Below are 26,348 nucleotides of genomic sequence, written 5' to 3'. Positions count from 1 at the left end.
CCTCAAATCTGTTTTGAGCCACGCACTCCCACACCGGCTCTCATGCTTTTCTCACAGTGATGCAGAAATTGTTCATCCTCATCCTCCTCCACTCTAAAAGTTAAGTAACTTCCAAGAGAGAAAGGAGGAGTGACACTTATTAACTCATCTGATCAACCTGATAAATGATCAGAGAAGTCTTAGTTTGTTACTAAATCCTGGCATATAACTCTGACTCTGAGTCTGTGTTGGTACTATGTAGTGGTCTACAAGTAGGCGGCTTTCTTCAACACAGCTAGAAAACACAGCACACATGGATCCCACTCTCCCTCAGTGTCACAGCAAGATGATAACCATGCTCTCACCGCTGAGAAATTTCGCTTATCACCTGATATACAGTCATTAAACACTCAAATTTCAGCTGTTAGGTAATTTCTTCCCCACCCCATCACTCTCACAGCTGATCCCTGCATTAGTCCAGGTTAAAACCTACACAAAATTTGGAAATACTGTGAATTATCCCTCATACTCAATTCCTCATTCCAAAGCATTCTTTTTTTCACCCCCAGCTTTTGCCTGGGCAGATTCAGCATCTGCAGCCAAGTCAGTTCTTTGAGACTTACCTCTATTTCTGCAAAGCACTGGCCTGCAAACACATGTCCCCCATCCTCCACCACATACTGGATAAGCTTCCCAGCTGAAGGTGAGCGCAGAATGGAGGGATCATTCTCCTTTTCAAACACACAGGTCTTGTTACCTATAGTGATACGGTACCTACGAAAGAAAAGGACAAATCACTGCCACAGAGTTTCTTGTGGAAAGCATGGGAAGGAAAAAATCCATTCTCTCTTTCCCTGCTCTAAAACAAAACTGAACAAAACCACCTCAGCCAGCTATTCTGAGCTGAACAGTACAGCCCTGGGTATCAAAGTTCAGATTAATCATATCAAAACAGGACTATGGAAGCCAGGGATTAGAAACCAGAGAGAACAGCCCTTAGCAAGATTGTATGTATGTTACTTCTGTGCTGCTTCTCTACTAACAGGTGTCAGAACCAATATTTCATATAAACAAAACCTGATGGTAGTGGAGATTACACTTGCAATACATAACACACAACACACGCACCGAACTGTCCATCTCATGCAAAATCCTCTTGCATACAGAGCAAAGCTGAAATGAGTAGGACACACTCATGTAGCAGACTGAGAGGTTCAGATTTTATAACATTTTTCAACACAGAAAATAACCCAAACTCTCTTCGTACTCCTGACCAGACTCACTACATTTGTCACAGAAAACAAACCAGCAGAGGGGGCAGTGGTTCATTTTTCAGAAGCTGGAGATTTACTGATCTTCTGGTTATGATCCCTGCAAGGAACTTTCAGGAAATGCACTGAAATAGAAAATCTTGTATCTATGTCTAAGGCAGCTGTGGAGCTCCAAGGATTTTAAAGAATTTCATGTCTTTTAGGTTTTGGGTTTGGGGTGTTCTTTTATAATCCATAACAGCACTTGTGAAGAACCAGCAGGAGAACACAAACTCCACATTGGTACACGTTCAGATCTTTCTTCTAACAGTAGCCAAGATCTGTTCTTCAGGTGAAGGCAACTTCTCCATTTAAACTCATCCATAATACATCTAAGTAATTTCCTCCTAGGGGAGATTTTCATTCCCAGGTGATCTTTGGGAAGCATAAAGTTACAAGTACACCTAATCTTGGTTTGTATGTAGATGTTAAATATCAATCTTTACAGGTTGCTACCTGTCCACCTCTTCTTTCATGTAGGTAGTATAGCTGCTACCATCATAAGATAGAAGCAGTCCTCCATCGCTCAGTCGGTGCACATCAACTTCTACACATGAGCTGTTCATGATGACCACGTAAGAATTGGGAGACTGTCGAGTCACCTGCAGATCCACAAGAATGGTACGTTATCATGTGAAATAAACACAGCATTAATACTGCCTTGGTGCCACAACATACACAGTTTTCCAAGCACTGCAACAGTGAGAATTAAAAAACAGGAACAGAGCCATTTGTTCTCATGTTAGATGGGGGGGGGGGGGGGGGGGGGGCGGGGCGGAGGAAGTAAAAAAGAATCAGGATCACAAGCATTTAGCAGTCAAGAGATGCCAGAAATAATGGTGTCCATGAACCTTGAGTTAATCCTCACGCACTTAGGTATTAACTGTACAGGTTTGATCACATCAATCTTTGTACAAGTCATAGTTGTGTACTAAAATGGCATAATGAATGAGACAATTTGAAATTAAAAAAAAAAAAAGAGAGAGAGATTGTCTCACAGAAAAAGCAGCTAAAGCTCTTCCTGGAAAAAGGGAAATCTATCAGTCTCTGCCACAGAGTTCCCATCTGAAACTGGGTAAATTATTTAAAGCATACTTTAGCTGCTGTTCAGTGCCTGTTTCTCAACAAAGGGGTGCCAAGATGAACTCATGGAGGTGCAGGAGTGCAGCGTATTGACAGCTGCAGAAAACAGTAGATGGTCATGCCGTTAAAAACTTCACCATAATAAATTTGCCCAAGGAAGCTAGTTAAGATTGCACAGGCAATCTTAAATCTAGTATTTCCTAATTTTCATGGGCTTGGCTTTGCAACCTTTCAGCAGTATGCCTAACATTGGTATTTGCACACAGCAAAGAAAAAGCAATGCTGAAGCGTAGAAATCACTACAAATTCTGTCATGCTGATGAAAGAAACATCAAATGAAAGTTTTGGTCAACCAATAGGCAGTAGTCTTTGCCTATAACAAAGCATTCTTCACCCTGTGCAGAGCATTTCTAGACTCCAGAAGGTTAAAACAGTTATAGAAATAAACAGAGATATTGCAATAGAAAGATATGATGGGATATTATCATAAGGGAGATTGTACTGATTTCTTAACCCCACTAAAGCAGAGAAAATAAACGCTGCAGAGATTTAATTCCAGTAATTGTATGTATTACAAAGATTAAGCCAGAGCAGCACACAATCAGACATTTCCAGCTAGAAGTGGCAAAAGGATGGGTTTCCACACTGTCCATCATACCTTCAGCACGTATTTTCGTCCTTCATAGATGAGTTCCACATCCACAGTGTTCAGCAGAGTATGAGCAGGCAAGACTTGGCCCCTTGAAAAAGAAGTACAACACAAAACTCGTCTTCCAGAAGCCACCAAATGGCTATCAGGGGCCCAAGCAGGTTCAAAGATGCATGCAAGAGTGGGGAAAACACCAGCAAAGAGATGGGAGTAGGCTTTTAAACCATCTCTTCTTAGGAGAGACACATATCTGTTTGGCAAAGCTACACAGACCAGCTTTGCTCTCCTTCCCATTCACCCACTTCTGCCTTAGAGAAGAGTCTGCAAAAGGAGCATCATGGCCTGAGTTACAGAACATGTAGCATGACTTAGCACGGGGGATAAAGCAGCATTTCCCCCGGCAGTTCTGTTTACATATGGACTCGCCAAAAAGACACTGAGTGGATACTTAACTGCCTGTTAAGAGCGGACCTGCCTGGATCACACCAGGTTTAGCCTGATGGGAGTGTTACAACCAGTTTCCCTACAGTGCCTGCTCTACTTTAAAGCCAACAGGAGCAGAGCGGGTTTTCTAAGTACTAGTGGGAAACAGTTTGGAAAATTATGTCAAACCTGGGAAATTAAATCAATCCTCAAAATGAGAGGAAGACAATATCTGATGATTTAAGACTCCCTAACATTGCCCTAGAAGCACACAGAAAGAACTCCACATTTCTGAGCCATTTCTTGGAACTTCTTTCAAAACTGCCAGAAACCAAACTGATCTGTGCAAACAGCAGGGGATATTTCGGGGAGATGCACTGATTATCTGCCAGCTTTCTTACGCCAGTACATAAACAGCTTCCTGGGGTCAGAGAACAGTCAGCAGGTAACAAGCTCTGTGCCTTTCTGGACTGGACTTGAACAAAACCTGTAAATCAAAATTAATTACTATCTGCTTATCAGCTACCTACCAGACAAGCTTGCAATTTTACCTTTCTAGAGAGTGCAAGAAGTTTGAGACACTGTTTCGGAAGCTCACATCAGCCACATGCAGAGCTCCACACACCACTCCCAGCATGGTATCCGGCCTTTCAGCCTAGAAAGAAAGGGTACGTAACACAGTTGCATCCCCTTTGGCTTCAGTCCATTCTGGACACCCACTTGAAGAATCAACTGTCTCAGATCTATTTTTGGTTCACAGCCAACCTCTCTTTTAAAATTAAGTTGGTGTAGCATCCATGCAAATATTATTATAGAAGCAATTACTTCTGTAACTCCTTAGAAGAAAACATTTTTTTTCTTCCTGGGACAAATCTTGAGGCTCCACCTACATTTCCACTATCATCTGTCCCAAACTGCAAACCAAAATACTAGCCTTAATTCACACATACACTAATATGCTTTCTGGCCAACTTCACAACCACCTTCCCCTAACAGGGATGACCTGGGATTTTGATATTAGTAAGAATTAAGGCCAGTGAAAATTTTTATTCATAAGTCACTCATTATTATGAGTGGTCAAAATAACCACTCCTAAAATCCTTGTCCTCCTGCAACCAGCACACACCAAGCTTGTCCCCTCACCCCCTTTCCCCTCCTCTCTCCAATTTGTAGTCCTGTAAGGCAAGCAGCCACACCTGAACTTTCTCAGCAATAAGTCGATCCAACCAGCCAGTGTCAATGCGGTTCTGCTGGAAGCTTTCTGTTTCCAACAGTTTAATCAAGTACTCAACAGTGGTTCGGAAATCCCCTCGGATGGACAGCTCCTTCAAAGCCACTACCATGTTTCTGAAAAAGAAAAGAAAACCTATTATCTATCCCATACTAATGGTAACGTGCAAGCCTGTAACTCTAGATAGTTCCTCATGAGCTGTTGGGAAAAAAACAGTCTGAAGGTAATAGTAGAAGAGCACTGGAGCAAGATTCTATATGGCATGCTTGGGAATGAAAGAATATTGATTTTCTTCAACCTGCTGCTGGTGTGAACAAGAGCAGCTCAGCCAGCACCAGCCATGAGATCAGGAGCTGCCACTTATCATCATCTAGGCATCTATTACATCTGAGAAGTATACACAAAACAGACAGATGTGGTCTCCATCCCACCCAGAATGGAACAGAGGAAAGGCTCTGGATGAAAAACAGCGTGGATGACAGGCCAAACAGTCCTGTCTTATGACTGAGCACTTGAACGCTCCACACTGCATAAGGACACTCAGTGGTTTATAAACCATTGTAAGGCACTGACATAACAAGATGTCAATGTTGTTACCAATGTTTTTCCTGTTAGAAGCCTTCCACCTGAAAGCTTTCAAAGAGGGACTTCAATTCAATGGTCACTGTATCATACCCCATCAGCAGATATATAAGGCATGAATGAAACAAAGGAAAAAAAATAAAGAGAAGTAAGCAAAAAGTGTAGAAATGCAGGTGCGTGCAACACAGTGGAACTGCAAAGCAAGACAGAATAAGCTTGGCCATGATGTAGAAAACAAGGTAAAGAGAGGGAAAATGCTCTTAAAACTCCTATAAGTAGGGAGTCCTGTTTTTCCACAGCACTTTGAATGAAAGAGGACAAAACTCAAGAAATTTCCAAGGTTCTACCACTTTTCTGACTACTTACGAGATGGCTTCTTCACGGTTTTCTCCCCAAGAGAAGCAGTGACCAAACTGAGAATCAGCAAATTCATGAAGCCCTCCTGCAGCAGCAACACTGAAATAGCCCCAGACATTCTTATTGCTGCGGAAATTCAGTTCCTGAACTGTACCAGAACTGGGCTTAAATCCCTGTAAAGACAGACAGGCATTGCTAATCATCCTAAAGAAAAATTAAATAATCCAAAATTAGGAAAGTTATTAGAGTTCTGAAGGTTAGAGCACCTCTTTGTGCTGCAACGATACAGACACAAGTAAGTTCAAGTTGTGGCTAACCAGAGTCTACAGAACCATCAGCTGAGGTATGGGAAGAGTCTTTTACATTTGCTGCCAAAATTTTCAGGATCAGCAGCAGGGACTGAACCTAGGTGTAAAGCCTACACTTATCAGATCGTGATCAGTAACTACAGAATTTAAAACACTCACCTCATCAGGATTCTCACTGGTGATACGTGCAGCAATGACATGGCCACGTGGACAGGGAACATGGGCTGAATTCTCAAAATCAATAGCTGCATCTCCCCACGGAGAAACACCATACATCACTCGGATATCCTTGATCCTGTGGAGGGGAATCCCCATGGCAATCTAAGGAAAAATAGTAATAATAAAAAGAAAGCACCAGTAAGTTTCTCTCCTCACAGAGAGTACCTGTTCCTTGAAGAATTAATTCTACCAATTCTCTGTGGAAAATGATGCTGCAGTTCTAGTTTAGTAGATATGCATGGCCTATTTTCTGATTTAAGTCTTCTCTATTGATATCTTAGAACATTCATGTTTCTCAGAAAGCTGAGCTCAGTGTAATATCCACCTTAAGCCCTTCAGTTAGTATTTTCCATTGACTGATTAACAGGCTCCAGAGAAAGCTGGCCAGTGCTAGGTCAGCTGAGGATGGGGATGTATTAGGTCTGTTAAAAATATACTAAGGTCCCAGTGAGACAGAAGCCCCCTAACTGGTTATAGGAAACTCTGGAATTTTGCAGCTATAAACTGCAGGAAAAGTAACCTGCGGAGCTGGCTGCGTCCTTATGGAGTAAAGTCCCACTTGTTCAGTTCATTAGATTGGATTTTTTAATTTTTTTTTTTTTTTACAGCTACAGTTCAAAAAGGCTGAGTTTCAGTGTAGCCATTTCTTTCAGCTGCCTACCAGCCAGACAACCAACAGATAAAAGACCAAACCGGTTACAGTATGAAATTGTATCTAGCATCAGCATTATGAAGAACAGTGCCCAAACAATGAGGAAAGCATCTGACTAGTTATAAACTCTCCACACCTGGCAAATACAGGCAGAGACCTACTGGAATCAGTTGCTGAGAGGAGGCTCACGCCAAAGCCAAATAGCCTCCTGACAAAATGAAGATGATCCTGCTCCTGAGTAGTCTACAAGACACTACAGTTCAACTGTTTGTTTTCTTTACCATCAGTCCAATAAATTTCAAAATGCAAACACCTAGGAGAAGATGGGAACTAACAAGAAAGCAAGAGGGTGAGAATGGGAGGGCTGTGAAAAAGGAAGTAGGAAAGCAACTAGAACCCCCTAACATGGTGTAAGAAAAAGAAGGGGAGAGGACTGCAGCATTCATCCACCAGTGGAAAAGATGGGGGCTGAGAAGGGGGAGATGGCATGGCAGCACAGAAGGAGTTTGGTGGGGATGCACAAGGGATGGATGAGCTACAGCATACGCCACAAATGCTTTCTACAGGATCTGTGAAGGATTCCCTCGTTACTTTGGGGATCAGAACAACAAGAAGTCTACTCATTCATGTAAGCCATAACTGTCACCCACTGTCATGACTTCTCTTGAAAAAGCAATAAATCAAGACAAATCCTTGGTCACTTTGCCACATCTATTCAAGTACCTAATTATTAGGCACAAATCCTGTTTTGTAGAAAGGCTAAAGAGCAGGGACCTTAGCCAGGAGGAGAAAGCATCTGCAGTCAGCGAGAGGCTTAGAAAGGTAGAAACAATTGCTCTGGAAGTCAGGAACCGCTCATCAAAATTTACAAGACGTAAGTCACTTTCCTGAACTTCAAACAACCGCTGAACTTGCTGAAAAATGAAGCAGCCAACTGTCTGTTCTTTTTTCCCTCCTTTTGTCATAAGAAACTCTGGGAAGTGGCTGCTGTCCCTTAGAGGCAGAGTGGGCGATGCACTGCTCAAAACTGGCACAGCATTTGATTGCACTGCTAGCCTCAGAAGCCAACTCATTTCACAAAGTAATTTCAGGGCTTAAAGTTGAACTACTCATGGCTAATACTTGTTGAGACAGGCCTTTACACAAAACCTCTACTTAAATCAGTTTTCGCACCTCTGTTTTATTCCTCTCTTGCTTCTCTTCATACTCCTTTTAACTGAAGGTCTATCTGAACAGTCCAAGAGAAACAACTAGAAAATAACCTCTCTTTGCTTTCCAAATCAGGAAGAGTCAAATGCTAGAGCTATAAGGGATGCATATATGTTTTGGGATAATTAATTCAACTTTGCTCCAGGCACAGAAGATTTATCCCAAGCTGAGAAAGTACCAGAACGGGCCTGTAAGTTATCAAGTATTTTTGTTGAGAGGGAAATGTGGGAGAGTCATATATCACCTATCTGCACATGAGGATATAGGCCATATTTAGTAGAGATCTCTAATACTTTCTTTATATTCTATTCTCCATCAGTACCAAGATTGAGTCATCTGCATAATATTAGTATGTGATCCAGTTTTAACACAGAACCCTGGCTGTGACTCAGACAACAGTCCGCCCCCCTATTTTACTAAGGCTTCAGCAGAACAGGTTTTTCATGCTCAGATCTCTTCAACATACCACAGCTTGAGTACTTCTGGAAGCCTCCAGATGCACAGGGCCTGAGCACTTGACTCACCTGGAGCTGCGCTGCTGGCAGATTAACATCAGCCACCATCTCTGTGCAGGGGTGCTCCACCTGCAGCCGGGGGTTCAGCTCCAGAAAGTAGAAACTGCCATCCTGGCTGTACAGGTATTCCACAGTGCCTGCACTCACATATCCCACCATTTTGGCAAGCTTCACTGCACACTAGGATACAGGAAAAGAGAGTATTTGATTTCCAGGTGCTATGCTCTCTTCATCCACCTCACCCACTTCAGACACTCTTGTTGGTATTTTGAAACATCCAAAAACCTTGTAACAGGCCCTAGAACTGCTCAAAAAACCACATGTGGCACAGGAGTTTTGATTTCCAGATTATTTCATTTACAGTTTACAGAAGGCAGAGTTTGAAGCAAATATTTATAATACTTGGCATTAGACAATTCATACAACTCCTGCAGCTTACTTTTAACATGACAATATACATTTAAAACACCCTTCCCTGCTATTTTCGGGGTGCATGCATTTTTTGAAAGGAGCTCTACAGCTGTTTGTCAGGACATGGTGGACTCAAGTTTTGGAAATGTGAGTGGCTGCCCGCACCAAGCAGTTTAAGACACACAACCCTACATTGCTCCTTTAAAAGACTCAACAATGCACAACCCTTGGCAATGTTAAACAATGAAAAAAAAAAAAAAAAGTCCTGCCTGTTTCTGGAGTTTCACAAGGAAAATAGAACTTGCAGAGCCACTCTCACCTGTTCCATGTGCTCAAACACCACTGAAGTCGCAATAGAAGCAGGTGCTTCCTCAATAATCTTCTGGTGCCTGCGCTGCACGGAGCAATCCCGGCCAAAGAGAGAGATGGCATTGCCATACTGATCTGCCAGGATCTGCACCTCCAAATGGCGGGACTGTTTGGCTAGCCTCATTACAAAGATTGGAGAGCCTGGGACTTCAGCTTGAACCTAAAGACAGCATATCAATAGGCAGATCATTTTTTGTAAACACTTGTCTGGTCACAACTACCCCAAGTAAATTTTTTAAGCAAGGAACATCCATAATACTTCCCCTGGGCCACCTAAGGCTGAAAATACCCTGCATTCACTTGTATACAATTACAGTGTCGCTTCCATTCCTCTCAGCTGTCCTAAATAACCCGTAATCTAAAGAAGGCTCCTGTCCCTCAACATTTCTGAGCTATGCTGCAGATGCCCTCCATTACTCTGTTTTATTTAGTATCTCCTATGATGTGTGGGCATTTGACAACTGTATTGGATATGCAGATACATTGAAATCCTACCAACAAACTCATGATTCAAAGCCGCTCTCATGATTCAAAGAGGCTCTGATACATAATGCAGGCTTTTTCAGTTCTTTAACATTTCCGATACAGTGCTCAGAATCACCCAACCAGAACATTGAGAACAAGACAACACACATCAGTGGGAAAAGTTACCTGTCTAAACAGATTGGGGAAGTCATCTGCATTGTTAACTTTCCTAATTCCTTTTCCTCCTCCTCCTTCAGAGGCCTTGATCATGACAGGGTAACCAACCTCCTCAGCAGCCTGATCAAGATGGGCAGAAACACACGCGTAAGTACAAAAAGGTAGCAGAATCAAGTTGAAAAGATCATTATTCCCCTGTTGATTTGTGTCCAAGCTTCTGTCTGACCATTTAGCAACCAAGACATGAATGGGATAGAAAACAAACATTCCAGTCTGAGAGAATACCTGTAGTTGAAAAAATCAGCATGATTTTGTGACTACAGAGAACTCTAGCCTCTCAAAGTGATCACAAAATCTTTTGTCAGTGCTTCACACCTTTAAATTTATAAACCCATAGAGAAGTGTTTTGTATAATACAGAAAATCATTAAGCTGGGTAACACAGAAAAAATTACATAGTCCACCCTCTCTCTTTCCAAAGGAAAACTCCCAAATCCTGTATTGTCTCAGGAGTATCTCTCATTCTAGAAATCTTCCTCAAAGAGAAACTTAAAAAAAGACAAAATCAAATGTGAGGTCATGGGTCTTTATTAAAAACACCTTGTTCCTGCATTAAACAAAACCCAGAAGAGAGTCCTTAATGAAATGCAACTTTGTTCCAGTACGTTGTCTCTTTCTCCTAATTCTGCAGGCTGGGCCCAAAGATGATATGTGAAATGTCACTTCTTGATTTCCAAGACTTAGTTCTGTGAGGCTGACGGTCTAGTTCTAATTTGTATTCCCATACCTATAAATAGAGAACCTCTTGGTCTCTCCAGGTACGTATGCAGCAAGACCTCAAATACCTCTAAGACACTAGCCACATACCCGCAGTCCATCATCTGCATCTTTCACGTAGCCTTTTTCATATAGTTCCTGAGGAACATTCAAGATACGCTTCTGAAGATCATTTTCCTGCCAGTCTACTCGAAGACCTGAAACATAAGCATTATCTTCTTAGCTCATTCTGCGGCAAGGCTCAGTGAGACCTCACACGTCAGACACTGGTGAAAAAAACAGCAGCCATAGTTCCACAAGAACTACTCTGGAAGCATTTAAAAAACAGAACCTAGAATGTAAACAGGTATTTCTGTTTTCTGGGGAGTGGATCTCTTCATCCAATGAATTACATCCTCCATTTACCCCGTGCAATTCTGAGAAACAAGTTATTTACAGTCTTTTGAAACTCCACAAAGCTTCCATGTGTTGGCTTGTGTACTCCAAAACGACACGCTCTGTGCTAGAAAGGCTACAGAAATACCAGATATTACAGCTGTACTGTTGGACTAACAGCATGCTACACAACATGTAAATTTTACCTGACATGACATATATAAATCAGTCACTATGTCTAAGTCTCGGATAACACCAATTTGAAACCTTAAATGGATGGAACATCTCTTGGAACACCTTTTTGCGCAGACACTTCTAAAAGATTAAATGTGTTGAAGAAAAAAAGATTAGAATGATCTTGATAAACACGGGACAACTTCTTTCTCACCACTGCCACTCCAAGGAAGGGTTGGGATGCCAGCAGTCTGAGCCACTATTGAAGAAGCAATTTTATCTCCTAGGGCCCACATTGCTTGGCTTGGAGGACCTGCAAAGAGCAAAAACAATGCATGAGAGACACAAGAGATATCAGACACTGGGGAAATGTCCAGAAGACTAATTCAGGTTCCCTGGAAGAGGGATAAATAAATACTCTTAGCAGGGTTGCTGCATGCCACATCTTAACTGGTATGAATGAACATTTCTGAACCAAATGGAGCATTAGCTGCATCAGCCAGGAAACTAAAAGGAAACAGTAGTTTGCTTTTACTTTTGACCAAGAGGAGGAAAAGGCAATTGAAACTACAGCAATACAACCACTGGCACATCACAATAGCTTGTTAAGTGCCCACTGTGTTAAAGCAGTCTTGGCACACTCAGCTTGCAAGCACCACTCTCTGTCCATGTGTCCTCAAGCTGGTCCTGCCCTCAAAGGGATGACAGGTACTAGTAACTGAAACTAAGTGTGCATATCACACACTGCCGGAATAATATTTCAGTGTTCTGATTTTATTTGAAACGTGGCTCACATGGGGCTGTAGTGTATGATTGGTAAGAGATTTAAACTGGAATTAAAATACAGCTTTTAAATCCACTCCTCTTCAAAGGTCCAAAGTATTTCTGTGGTTATGGCTCAACACACTATAGACAAAAAGATATGCCAGAAGTCCTGGTACAGCTATCCTCAGGCTATGTTCAGACCATGACTTTTAAAACTAAAGATGGACTTGTGATAAATACTGCATGTGTCCAAAACCTTATCCAATATTCAGATCCATGTGGTTCAGGAGATGAGGCTTACTGCATTAAACATCTCCAGCACTTGGCTAACTACAGTGCTAACTAGATCACAAACTTCGTGTACTGTCTACATAAAACTCCACTCTTTCCATAAAACTGAACTACAAACACCCTCTTCAAAGGGACATTCAGCTCTTGAAATATCTGCTTGAACAGGAATCTTTTCTGATTTTGTATCTCATGATATTCAAAGATATGTTGGAGAACTTGCCAATTCTCCTGTACAAGAATTATTTTCCAGCATATGTCCAAAGCTTACCTAGTTTCCTTAGTCTCGATGGCTGGAAACAGCCAACTGTTAGACAGCATAGTCTGTTGCTCTGACTACTGTAAAGAACTTATCATCAGTCTTGCACTTGTAAACCATACCTCACGGCACTCTTAGGCTCAGCATTTTCTACATCACTAAACCTACACATTTTAAAATAAGGACTAGACATTAGATCAGAACTGTATCTCCTCACCCATGAAAGCAATGCCATTTTTGTGGAGAAGGTCTGGAAGTTTAGGGTTCTCAGATGCATGGCCCCAGCCAGCCCACACAGCCTGCAGAAGAAAATAACATAATTCACTCTTTGTTTTAGTAAAAGAAGCACATGAGCAGAAATAGAAAGCATGCAGATACTTCAAGTCTTTCTTTTCCTCACTGAAAACAGCCTCATAACAGTCATAAGCCAGACCAGCCTCCTGAACTACGCTGTGTGCTTAGTTTAAAGGGCTAGTTTTGCATCTTGTAGACAAGTCAAAGGCGGCTGCCGCAGCAAACTGTTGAAAAGGAACTAAGTGTATGGAAGTGAAAAGGTGAAAGGATCTGTCTTGATTTCAGCTGGGATATAGTTAATTTTCTTCTTAGAAGCTGGTGCAGTGCTGTGTTTTGGATTTGGTCTGAGAACAATATCGATAACACACTGATTTTTTAGTTGTTGCTAGGTAATGTTAGTACACTAAGTCAAGGACTTTTCAGTTTCTCAGACCTTGCCAGCGAGGGCACTGGAGGGGCACAAGAAACTGGAAGGGGACACAGCCAGGACAGCTGACCCAAACTAGCCAAAGGGATATTCCATACCACAGAATGTCCTGCTCTGTATACAAACTGGGGGGGTGGCTGGGGCTCCAGTCAGTGGGTGGTGAGCAACTGCATTGTGCATCCCTTGTTTCCTTTTCTTCCTTCCCTTTGGATTTTGTTCCTTTCCCCTTCTCCCTCCTTTTCATTATAATTGGTTTTATTTTATTTTATTTCAATTACTAAAATGTTCTTATCTCAACTCTTGAGTTTTACATTCCTTCTCAATACTCCTCCCCATCTCTCAGCGGGGTGTCAGCAAGCAGCTCTGTGGCACTTTGTCACCAGCTGGGGTTAAACCATGACAGGTGCTTTGCATCTCATGCAGACATTCATACTGGAAAATCCACTGCATTGTAATACGCTTGCCTTTTGGTGACAGTATAGGTTGGCAATTTCAATTTCTTTGACCTGTCTTTCTCCCCAGATACAACTCATTATTTAAGGAGAGAAGATTGCTCGGTGTTACCTCCTGTTTCAAAAACTATCTTTGACACTTCTCACCTGCACTGGAATCCGCTTAGCAATATCAAGAATGAGTTCCACATTTGCATAGTTGTTGTTGTTTGTTCCTCCTGGAACTGGGACGTAGTGATCTGCCATTTTAATATACTCTGTAAACACAAAGAAGGTCTCATTTAGATTGCAAATCTAATAAACAGTACTTGGTCTATAACTCACTAAATCTACAGTACTGGAAGTACTTAACCTTCTTCCAGAGAAATCTGTTACTTGACAGAATGGTAGGTGATGCAGTGGATACCCACACTGCACCTCTTGTATCCCTGTGGACACACATCCCTGTGCAAGGAGTGGGCTGTGCACCTTCACTGGCCTTCGCAGCTCACCTGCATTTGCCTTCAGATCCTCAGGAGTCACCATGACAACAAATCTGATTGCTCGCTCATTTCGAAACATCTCGTAGGACCACCGCCGGATGGACCTCATGCATTTCACTGCTGCAATGCCATTATTTGCTATCAGGACCTGAGTACGTTAGAAGCAGGGATGAAATACAGTCTAAATAGCACAAAACACGAAATGATAATGAAAACAGTTTTTTCTCTGCAGACTCTTCACCCAGTTTTGGGGCTGTGCAGTTTTGTTAGCCAGCATTCAATCCAGCAAGAACATTTAATGGCCCATCAGTCAATTTAGAAAACAGCTCTTGCTCCACCATAACGATTTTAATGCATTATGCTTTGTTTGGATTAAAGAGCAGAAGGACACATGAGAATAGGCATAATGAGCGGCTAAAACTTATGGTACCTGAAAGGAAGGGACCTCATCCATTAAATGATTATGTAATTTTAAATACATTTCTTAGTGTTTTTTCCAGTCTACTTTTGTTACATCTGTCTATAAATCATTCTCTATCAGCAGAATTGCTCTAGCTCACTCAGAAATTTTTTTCTGTCACACTAATCTAGAGCAATGAGATCCTTATTTATTGCATATAAAATAAAATGGAAAAACAACGATGACAGGCCAAAGTACAACATTCAAATTCAGGAATATTAATATTTTGATATCTGCAATGTACAGCCTTATACAGAGAGAGGTCATAGCTCAAGAGAAGGGAACAAAATGCAATACGCTAAAGTAACTTACCTTTTCAATAACTTTATTCCCTCCAAAACGAGTAACAAATTCTGCTGGAGAAGCCACAGTGAAATCCCGCTGCACATCAACTTTCTTCCTGTCCCGGCCTTGCTTTACAAGGTGTAAACCAGACATACTGGGCCTAAAGTTGTGGGACACAGAAAAAAAAGCAACTTGGCAGTGCAGATGTACACAAATAGAAAAGGCTATGTGAATAATTTGTAAAGTTCCCCTTGACCATACTCCCCAAGCAGACAAGCAGAATCACTCCCTGCCTCCAGACCACCACGGCCTGGTCCTCAGCTTTTCCAGGGATCACTGGGTTTTAACTGCCTTTCTCTCTGCAAAAGCTAGGTTATCTGGAGAAATTCCAGTTCTGCTAATACAGAAATTGGTAAACACGTTCACTGTATATTGCAGCCCAACACAGAACAACAATGCTCCACCACACTGCTTTCAATTCATCTAGGAAAGCTGGAAAATGACAACAACGTTTTCTGGCTTTGGTAAAACAAGCTACTAAGATCACAATCTGTAGGGAAATCCCATGGGGAACCACAGCAAACACATCTCCAGCTGCAAACTAGAGACTGTGACTGGCTACTTGAAATCATTTTGCAAGAATTTTCCACCATCCAATCTTTCATGTCTTCCTCAAAATTTCTGAGAGCCAGAGGACAAATCAGTCACGTTAGTTCTACCACAAACAGCGAAAGCCAGTTTTGTGTCTGACAAGATCAATGCCGTGTTCTGCCACTGCTTTTCTGTGTGGGAAGGGGACACAGTCACTTCCCTTTCTTAGGCTTCAGCTTCCACAGAAGTAACATATGCATAAATCACCCTTTGCTTTTGCAAGCACTACAGCACTTGATTTGCTAAAATTCACAAAACTGATATTGTGAGATGAAACTCAACAGAAAAACAAAGACCTACTCTTCACACTGTGTTGTCTACCATAGTGCAGCATGACTGGGGAAATAGTAAGATACTTTTTATTTTAAAGCCCCTGAAGCTTTATCTCTCGGGTCACCTCGCAGTTTGCCCATTTTTCCTTCTGTATTTAGTATGCTTTTCGTAACAGGTTCCTTTCCCATGAACACACTGAAGCCCTTACCCCTGCCACCACACAGGATTACAGAACCTTTCTGTAGGAAGGAGAGATGAGTATTAGGAAGTTATTTTAAAAACTACTCAATGCTTTGGAAAGACCAGCAACCAAGGGGATCAATACCATTGGAGCAGCTGTGTAACTGGTAGCATCTGTCCCCAGGAGCCACAGGGGCCCTGCTAGCTGCCCTTTGGCCATGGAAACCCATCAGAACCTCTGGCCTAATCAGCTGCTGAAGCACTGCTACCATTGAGCAACTCCCCTGGGAAATGGGATGGGACATGGTAGAAAGCAACTGGAGTTGCTCAGGGAGGACATGAAGGGAAAACCAATCCAAGGACAAGCCAAGCCATGCACAGCATCTAGAAGTCTCCTTTTACAAACACAGCCAGCAAGAAAGGTCAGGTAGCCGAAGAGCTGTACCTGTGAGGTTCACTGCCCTGTGGAGCATCCTGGTTTAAATGAGCTGCTGTTAAGAGGTACTTGGTGACAGCCTGAGAGGAAACACACAGACCCCCCCTCACATTCCCTCATAAATATGTTATGGCTATGAAGAGTTACCCATCTGGAATGCAGGCCCTCCTTAGCTCTTCTTCAGGAGCATAGTAACACCACAGACCAGTATTTTGACTAAAAAATGTTCTGATGAAAGAAGCCTTGAACAAACTGTAGCTAGTATCTAGTTTAAATCCAGATTCTTCTCTTATGCATCTTTCCTGTGAACAATCATGGTGCTAACACAGACTACACTGTGCTTTGCAGTACACATCAACAAAAAGGATCTTGACCCATGCCACCTAGCACAACCTGTTCCAAAAGGTAAATGCCAAATCCTGATATAACCAACCAAGAACTGTGCTAGAACAAAGGGTTATCTTTCAGATAAGGCAAGATCAGTGCCCAGATCTGACCATAAAGACGCGTTTATCTACCACACATAAGATGGAGAGGATCTTCCCCTTCCTCTCTGCCTTCACACACACCATCTAGTTCGGCTGTGACATCCTGCTGTGGCACAACCCTGACTTTGTGAGGATTTCCAGAACAGCAAGAAAGCATATTTACAGCACTTGAAATTCAGACCCTGTGTTCTGTGTTAACACATCGATCTTTCTCTCTCACACATGAGATATTCCCATGACAAATGGCCATGCTGGCGGAGAACTTCAAGTTACAGTCTTGCAAACATTAAGCTTAACTGGGAAGTGAAAACCTGTTCTAAGCACAGCAAAGAGAGACTTTGAAGTGATCCATGAAGCCAAGACTGGGAGAAGTAAAGATAATGGGAAATACAGGATTTTAAAGCATGGTAAAAACCAGATGCCTATCTCCCAGTGATATTCTGGGACATATAAATGGCTGTACTAGGTCATCCCAAAGTATATCCAGTCTAGTAACTTATCTCAAAGAAGAGCTGCTAGCTGATATCCAGAGAAGAGCCTAAGAACAACTTAAGTGTGCAAAGGTTCTTCCTCCGTGTACTTTCCCTCCTTCCAGTGAGCTGCACTTTCAGAGGTAGACATTGTTAGTGAATTTAAAACCTATTCCTATGAACAGGAGTTCACAAACTGCTCTGTGATAATCTCTGCCCAGGAAGTCAAGGGCAGGAGCCAACAGGCAAGAAAAAGAAGAAAGCTGTAGTTAAGGCTGAATTTCTACTTGTATTTAAAGAGGGTCAGTATCAATGGCATGGCAAGGAAGGAGCACAGTCTAAAAAGTGAGACAGGTTTATTCATTGCAGGTTTACTGAGAGCAGTCTCAACAAAAACAGAAAAAAGAAAAATCTTGGGGTCAGAATCTATGAAAATGTATGAATATGAACGATCGTGCCAAGTTGAAATTACTATGCACATAAAGATACTGCTACAGATAAAATGTCAAAAAAACCAAAGGTTTATCAACCAGAAGAGTGCACAAACACTTGTTTATAAGCAAGTATAGTTCAGTTGATTTGTGACAGTAAGCATACAAAGAACATTAAGTTTATTTACTAATAACCACAGGCTGCACATTAAAATCAAAACAGAAGGGGGGGGTGGGATGCTGTTTGGGTTTTCTTCTTTTTTTGCAGGGTAAGATGAGGTAGAAGTTGGGCAGCAGGAAGAAACAAATCTCTAAACAAAACAGAATAAATGCTGAGTTAGTAACAGTCATCCCTATTAATCACCAGATCACAACCGCAGTGTTTTGTTACATAGGAACTTTCAGAATCCTCATCTGTCCTTCAGAGTTTACAGAGGTTAGAAGTTGTGCAGAATCTCAAACTTTTTAAACACTGATCCCCCAACTAAGATGTATTTTAGCATCTTTCTTACAGACTGCATGCACAGATAGCTCACAGTAACTGGCAAGGTTTCAGAGGATAAAATTAATATGGAAAAACATCAGTATGCAACTCCAGTACAGAGTGCCCAGCTGCCTCACTCCAAAACAGTCACTGCTATGAGAAGACAATCATATCTGTAATTCTTACCTTTGCAGCATGTGATATCTCATTTCCTGATTCTGCTCTGCAGAATCCTCCATGCTGTCTCAGTGAAGGAATTAAGAGCTTTCGGGCTTGCTTATGACTGGTCTAATGTAGCTGCTATTTTATTGTTTTCAATACTGCAGCTCAAAATCCAGCAGGAGAAAGCTGCACAGAGCCTCTTGCACTCATGCGGCTGTGCAGTGGCATTCCCCAGATTGCTTCAATCTTTTAACCTTTGTCCCTTGCATTACACCACCCCTCTCAGTCACTCTTCCTGTGACGCAGCATGCACAGAGGGTAGCAGCTTCCCTCTTCTGCATTCAGAGGAAAGCAGCTGATCAGGAAAGAGAGAAAATTATCTACAGGTTATGTAATCAGGCTTAACGCACAGCACCAGTGCTGCAGCCCACACGATGCACGGTGGCTGTGCCCAGCAATGGCCAGCCCCAGTTCATGCTCCCCACAACTGGGGACACACAAGCAAACGGAGACTGCACAGCTTCCCCATGTGCAGCATCAGCATCCTGAGGAACTCTGCACTGCTGGCTGCATGACTGCGCCGGGAGCAGGCAAGCACCTCAGCAGCAGCTACTTTTGCAAGAGCAAGCAAAGGAGCAACTACAGGGGCCATTTTGCATGAAGAATTCAATAAACATGTAGGATTTAATACCACATTTTCAGGAGGAACGGAAAGGTGACAAGGAAAGCATTTCCAGGGCTGCAGCAAAGAAAGTGAGTGCCACTGTTCATACAGGCACACAGAGCATAGTGGTGATCCAGACATGAGACAACAGGTCACACTGGATGCCAGCTTGGAAGCTGGGAGACCCTGGACAAGTCACTTTTCTGTGCCTCTGTTTCTCCACCTAAAAAATGGACATGAGATCACTCCAAGTGCTGTAAGAATAAATACCCTCACAAGCAAAGTGCTAAAGTACTGCAGGGTCCAATAACATCACTGGAGAAAGGAAGCAGAGTGTTTACTCAGTATTGAGCGCATGCAAAAACATAAATTGCAAATCTGGGGGCAGGGATTGGATAAGCAAAGGCAATGACTGCAGCGACGCAGTGATGATCAAATCTGGACTGGAACTAGACACAGCAACTGGATTACATTTTCAAATTTCACGACATTTGGGTCTGTCCTGGTGTAGGGCCATATCCAGGTAGCATTGCTATTATCTGATGCACAAACATCCCAAGAGTATGAGCAAAAGCCATGCAATCACCCAGGAGAGGATCACTCAAAAAAAAGGAACAAATAGCCAGAGAAAAAGTGTCACATTAACATGAGGACAGTATGCAACCTTGAGCCCTGACAGGCAAGGTGAGGTCATGGCAGGAGACAGGGAACTAAGAACAGTACAGGCGATAGGAGCAACGACCAACAGCAAGTGCCATGTGTCTGATAAACTGCAGGCAAACAATTCTGTGCATATCCGATTTCTTCAAGCGTTGCCAGCAGAAGGCTAAAGGGACAGCGACACACTGTGGCAGTGAAGGCAGCAGTCACACTGGAAATAAATCACAGCAGAGACAAGAAATACCAGGGAAAGAACAGTTTAAACAAAAAAAACATCCAGCATTATATATCTACCCAATAACTAAATGCCTCTCTCACCTGTCAGCCTTTTTTCCTCCTTAAAGAGCTACTCAAACTATCCAACTGTGAAGTACACCAGAAATTTCCCATTTAATTAATTGTAAAAACAGAAGTATGTAAAAAAAAAAAGCAACTTATCTTGAAATATTTTCCAGCACTGGCTCTATCTTGAGAGGCCTCTCATCTTACCCGGGTGTGACACAGATCCCTGCTCCCAGCCCACCGGAGCAAACTCAAAGTCCCTGCCTCCCACATCCAGCACACACGACTCCGGCCACGTAAGTCAGCTCTCCCAGGTCCTCCAGGCTCCTACTTCCCTTCATCTCTGCAGGGAGGCTACCACTAACTCACCATTTCACCAGTTCCAAACAAGCCATCACAAGGGTTGAGAATCACAAACCTACAGGCTCTGCTTGATAAAAATGTGTCACTTTCTCTTCTGGTCATCACTATGTGAGACCAGCAAAACCCAACAGACTTTCAGTGACTCTACTGGATATGTATTTCGTGAAGCATTTAAATGGCATGTTCCATCATTTTCAAAATAAAACACTTGCATGATTTGTGGTTCCATTAGATTTCCTCAGTTTTTGATCCCAATTCAAGATTAGCATTTATACATAGTATAATTGAAATTTCACTTCTCAGGTTTTATGAAAATGGTTTCCTGTTCTCCAAAAAACGCCACTCACAGACCCAATCCAAACAGTTTCTGACCATTGTAGCCACAAGGAAGCAAATCCTACATATACACGCAGCTTCATGTTAGAGGAGCAGCTTCAGCACTGGTTAAAAATATTCATTGTGCCTTCTACCAGCTCAATTCACTGCTATGAAATCAATGGACACGATTTGCTGCAACATCCCTACAAAAACACACTACACAAGGATGTGTCATTCTGATACAATACTTACCATCAAACACACAGACTCCACAAAGCTCATTTCCCAAACATAATACTACTCAGAACCCAAATGGCAAACATCATATGAAAACCATCCCCCTCTTCAGACGCCAGGCCTGCTGTTAGACAAAAGGAAAGCCTGCGCGGTTCTCTTGTTCTAGCCTCCAAGAAAAAAAGCATTCATTACAGACACATACCTGACGCACATCGCAGCTAGGAGCCTGCATTGATCCCAGCACTGTAACATGCCAAGTGCTATCAGTGACGTAGCAGTTTATTCCAAAGGCAGTGATGCATTAGCTGGCTTGTTTGAAAGGCAGCCTTAAGGAGACTGCAGCACATACACACACGCACACACACACACCGAGAACGGTGGGGTTTTTTCCTCCAGATTTGGCCTGTAAAGGGTGTGAAGAGAGGGCAGCTCTGATCATCAATTTGGGCTTTCTGTTTTGTAAATATGTAAGTGCTGATGCAAACATGTATTTGATCTGGGTGGTAAGACTCAAGGCAGCTGAAGCATCCCTAAGATCTGCTCCAATTTTAGATCTGCCCTTGCAACCTATTTCACAAAAAGGCAGAGAGAAAGAGCAAGCATATTTGTAGTCCAGCAAGCAATGCAGAATTCTGCAGCCGGAGTAAACAGTTCACTATGTCTCTGGTAATAGGCACTGGGAGGCAGCAATCTGGACTTACTCAAAGACAGGTTTTGCCTGCAATTTTAAAGAGACAGAACAGTCAGCTTGAATGCAGACACTGCTGGAAGGCAGTGCTTCAACCTGTAACTAACTAAAATAAGAAAGAAACTCTGTGTAGCTCTGACAAAGGATCAAGCCTAAGGATTTCAGGAAATTAAATAATGGATGCAGCACAAAAACCCAAAACCAACCCTCTCCCTACTCCCTGGCTAAGTAACTTGACTTTCATGCTCACACAGATTTTGAACAGCCATCAAGGCAGGTCTTTAGCCTAAAGCAGTAACTTTGGTTCCAAAACTACGGAGCTCAAAGTGGCACAAGCTGCTAGGATTCTTCCTCTCAAATAACCAAGTACCAACAGCTGCAACAGATGCAGATTTTAAGTGCTGAGACACTTGTTTGTCAGGTATTTTCTTTTCCTAAACCACACACCTGGTTTTTTATCTGCCATGCCATGTGCATTTTAAACTGGACCATACCCACACGATGCACACACCAAATCACTCATGTTCCTCGCAAGTTCCAAAGCAACATCACAGCTGTAATTATGGGAGGGAACCCAGTGATTTAGAGCTCACTGAGCTCCTCCGGATCACACACTCTAACATACTATGATCAAAACCACTTCAGACCTGAGGCTCTTCAACATACCCCACTCCCTTTGAGTGTTCTTTCCAAGGTATTCTGCACTCAACTTTATGAGTCTCATGCTTGACTAGCCTCTAGCTTTCCACATGCCCCAAGCCCCTTCCTCCTCCTTCAAATTTATCTTTCACAACCCATTTCTCCATTGTGCCCTTCCTGCTTAGACCCATGGCACCAGGTTTTCACTCCTCAAAAATACCCAGTAAATCCAAACGTCAATCCAAATAAATAGCTAAAGTTGAATAAAATTGATAGCTGTCCTCCAGTTCCTAAAATCACAAAGTACTGAAAGATCTTTACTTTTACATCCTCACGAAGTACAAAATTCCACATGTTCCCGTAGCAACGGCCTAACACACTCCAGGTCAAGCCCTGCCACCAAGATAAAAGTTATTAACAACAGTAAAAGACAGTTCTGCAACTGAGAAGAGAGCAGAACTGAAGCCTTTGGCAAGGAGCCTTCCCAGTGCTCTTTGACAAAATTCAACTGTTGAACAGATCTGATCTACATGAACAAGAGACTGTACCTTTTTTAACAACCAGAAATAATGGGGTAGATACAGAGTCAAGAGATCCAAGTTACTCCCTAGCCTAAAGACTCTTTGCTTTCCCTACCTACAATAGGTTTAATGACACTTCCTCTTTTCCCAGATTTGTTGCGAGCCTACAGTCACCGACAGCTTCTCCTGTGGCCACTGAAGATACAAGCACTAGGCTGACAGGGGATTCTACAAAAGCGCTTGTCTTCGAATGCCTTTCCTACATGTCCCAATCTGAGTGAAAAGCAAGGGCACTCAGCAAAATACAGGAGGCAGCCCTAAAGTATTCCGATAGGGACAAAGCATACTTCATTATCTTTCCAATTAGAAATATCAGATAAGCAACTAGGAGACATTGTCACTGCTGTGGTATCTCAGACAGCTGATCTCTGCAAAATCTCCCTACAAATTACTGAATTTAGAGATGACATTTCCCATGTTAACTGAGGTCAAAGGGAAGAAAACACCGGTCACACCAAAATAAGAAGAATGCTACTTTTGAAAGGTACGCAGAATCAAGAGTCCTTCAGAGTCTATCTGTTCACTGAACAGAGTAGCTTTCAGAGAAGAAAAAAGTTGTAATTCACAGGTTATCAGTACAACCAGAAACAGCTAGGAACCCAAAACACCTTACAAGCTTCCTCTTTTTCAACAGATACAGGAGGAAATTCAACTTTTCACTCCAGGTGGATGAAGTTCAAAATATAAATCACAACATCACTCGCTGGCAGCAATGGTAACAAGGAACTAAATCCTTTGTTTTGTAGGGGTTCCTTGAAGATGCACAGCTTTATTTCAGTAACCTGAAGAAACATGCAACAGTATCGCTCTCCTCATCTGCTGAGCCAAAAGCAATTGATCATATGCAAATAAAAAGGTCTCAGCAAGCAGCACGCCATTCCAGTTTCAATAGAGGCCTTCTGGTCCACGAGACACAAACCCATGCAAGTAAACCTCCACAGCAACTGATAGCACAAGCAGCAGAGCAAGAGGAGCAGCCTTCAACTCCAGCAGAAAGCCTCGAACAGGAAACAATCACTTCAGCAAAGGAGAAATCCCTTTTGATGCAGCTGGACCAGTCTTGAACGCAGCAGTAAAAGCATCAGCCTTGCAGACACTAAAGCAGAATTTAAGAGTTTTACAAGATCAATGCTCTATAATGTTACCTCCTAACCACAAAGAGTTGGACAGGAAAGGAATTTTTTAAAATTCAGAACAAGCTCAAAAGGATCCTTTGTTACTTTCAGTACTCCTGTGCAACTGCTCTACAACTGGTTTCTAAGCAGGCACTCTGTCCCAGGGCCAGTCTGGGCATACTCAACAAACTACTGTCTAGACTAGAATTTGGGCATTCTTCCAAAATCACTTTAATAGATTAGTTCTTCTTAAGCATCTCCATAATTTATTTAGACTATTTACTGGGAAGTCCAAATAGCATTAGGTGCTAAGGGCTAAAGTCTCTGTGGCTTAATATCAGAGGTAACAGCTGAGGTACTTCAAAAAATTTTGCTTCCAATTGATGCAAGTGGATTATCAGGCGACTCTGTACACCTATTTCATTACTTACAAAACCAGAAGACACACAGGATTTACTCTATTTTAAACAAGAATGTGATACCAAGACACCATCTTTGAAGTTAGGAATTAAATTCAGCAATAGTCAAGAACAATTTATTAAACAAAAGAAACAGACCCGAAGTATTTTCCAACCTACTTAATTTACCACTAAAACTTCAGAGAGCAGCATAACAACTGCCTAACCGCTCACTACACTACAGCAAAAACTGTATCCCAGCAGGGCTGCTTCCTATGGTTGGAGTGCTGATGGAAATTTCTGAACTCAAAGACAACACAGTTACACCTGGAAGCAAAAAGATTAAGAAAAAATTACATACTTCGGTTTATTACATAAAGGTACAAAATGCAACAAAGAGTAGATTTTGTTGATGTAAACTGTACACAAGTAGAGTATTTTCTTCAAGGAAGCTTGTTTCCAACGTTAGATGCTATAACCATGAGAGTGAGGAAGGCATTTACATGATTTTTATTACTGATACTCTTCAAACAAAGCACAACTACAAGCAAGAAAAGAACTACGTAGTTACTTTTCCAACACACGATTTCTGCTGAGCACTGATGTTCCACACACCAATTTAAAGTTCATTATCACTGCGTGGCTTTCTCAATCCTATATAGTAGCAGCCAACTGGCACAATCAAAGGTTTTCATAGATCTCTAGTAGTATGGAAGCCTATATTGTACAACCTGTCCCAGCAAAACTGTCTTTAGCAACAGCATAAACACTTCACAAGATCAATAAGGTGATAGATGGAACAACACAGCACAGGCATTCTGCATGGTCAAATAAAGAAACATGAGTTGGCATACAGAGTACCAATAGCTGGGTCAGGATATATCGATTAGATGTCACAACGCCGTCCAATGATAAGGCTCTCAGCAATGCTTTCCAGCTTAGACAGGAGACTGGCAAATCTCAAGGTACTGAAGCCAGTGTAGGGAAAGGCCTATGCTTCACAAACTGGCAACATGCCGTCACTTTTTATGGGGGTCTAACAGCAAGAGGGCAGCAGCAATGCCTGTTACTACAGGTACACTCACATTCCTTTACTCAGCTGACTAAATTCTGGATTTTAGACTGTTGTCTAAGAAGGACTTCTCTGCAGCAAAGCCCCCCACCTGAAAGACAAGCTATCTCTACCTGACCATTTCCTGTATGAAACTAACCAGCAAATGGGAACTTTTTCAATTTTTTTTTTTAAATTCAAAATTTGGCAACTTTTTCAAAAAGATACACTACCCTGGACCTGCACCTTGTCTGACCCACTAGTCAAACTATACAGAACTCCCCATGAATTTATCTCTGTCACTTGAGAAAGTGTGGTACCTTTGTGACTACCAAAAGGAAGCTGGAAGCAAGAATAACTGTGTTCCATTAATTCACTGTCACAGATTGACTTCAGGCAAGTTGTTGAACTTGTCTTTCTCTCAGTTTCTCCATCTGTAAACATCATCTGGAAATCTTTTGATGAAAGGGACTACCATCCTGGAAAACTATTTCAACTCATGTTACTTTATCTTAGAAAAACAGGCCATAATGCTGTAACTTTTTTATTTAAATTGGCATTTCCCTCTCATTTAACTGAAAGTCAAGTACCCTCAAAAGAGAGTGCCAAAGTAAGCAAGTTACAACAGAGGTGCTCAAGGTTGCGCACCTATTGCATTATAGCTCTCCGATGCCAGAGAGTGTCCTAGAAGTTGCTTGATTTTCTTGCTCTCCTATTGTCTATTTCCACACTAATGGTTATGTGTTTAACCAGTTTCTTCTGTTCCTAAAATATATATACAGTTACAGGGCTAGATCTTTT

General features: G+C 42.1%; 1 protein-coding gene across 9 annotated transcripts in view; it reads right to left on the bottom strand.

Annotated features, from left to right (window-relative positions):
• ACACA (acetyl-CoA carboxylase alpha) overlaps positions 1-26,348 on the bottom strand; it is a 148,072-nt gene that overhangs the window by 100,292 nt on the left and 21,432 nt on the right. For 8 of the 9 annotated variants that reach the window (XM_056341575.1, XM_056341593.1, XM_056341568.1 and 5 more), the window contains 16 exons: positions 15,004-15,136; positions 14,241-14,379; positions 13,897-14,006; positions 12,794-12,875; positions 11,479-11,577; positions 10,806-10,912; positions 9,949-10,059; positions 9,248-9,457; positions 8,527-8,697; positions 6,082-6,243; positions 5,624-5,787; positions 4,641-4,791; positions 3,996-4,099; positions 3,031-3,112; positions 1,746-1,891; positions 603-753 (listed from right to left, as the gene is read on the bottom strand). In XM_056341575.1, coding sequence (XP_056197550.1) covers positions 603-753; positions 1,746-1,891; positions 3,031-3,112; positions 3,996-4,099; positions 4,641-4,791; positions 5,624-5,787; positions 6,082-6,243; positions 8,527-8,697; positions 9,248-9,457; positions 9,949-10,059; positions 10,806-10,912; positions 11,479-11,577; positions 12,794-12,875; positions 13,897-14,006; positions 14,241-14,379; positions 15,004-15,136 — 2,122 coding nt within the window. Of the gene's footprint in view, positions 1-602; positions 754-1,745; positions 1,892-3,030; positions 3,113-3,995; positions 4,100-4,640; positions 4,792-5,623; positions 5,788-6,081; positions 6,244-8,526; positions 8,698-9,247; positions 9,458-9,948; positions 10,060-10,805; positions 10,913-11,478; positions 11,578-12,793; positions 12,876-13,896; positions 14,007-14,240; positions 14,380-15,003; positions 15,137-18,575; positions 18,827-26,348 lie in introns of those variants that run through there. The other variant, XM_056341617.1, reaches the window with a different exon arrangement.

The sequence above is a fragment of the Falco biarmicus genome, chromosome 1 (assembly GCF_023638135.1).
Source record: "Falco biarmicus isolate bFalBia1 chromosome 1, bFalBia1.pri, whole genome shotgun sequence".
NCBI lineage: Eukaryota > Metazoa > Chordata > Aves > Falconiformes > Falconidae > Falco > Falco biarmicus.
The sequence above is the reverse complement of the archived record's forward strand: the minus strand, read 5'-3'. Positions and strand labels throughout refer to the sequence as shown.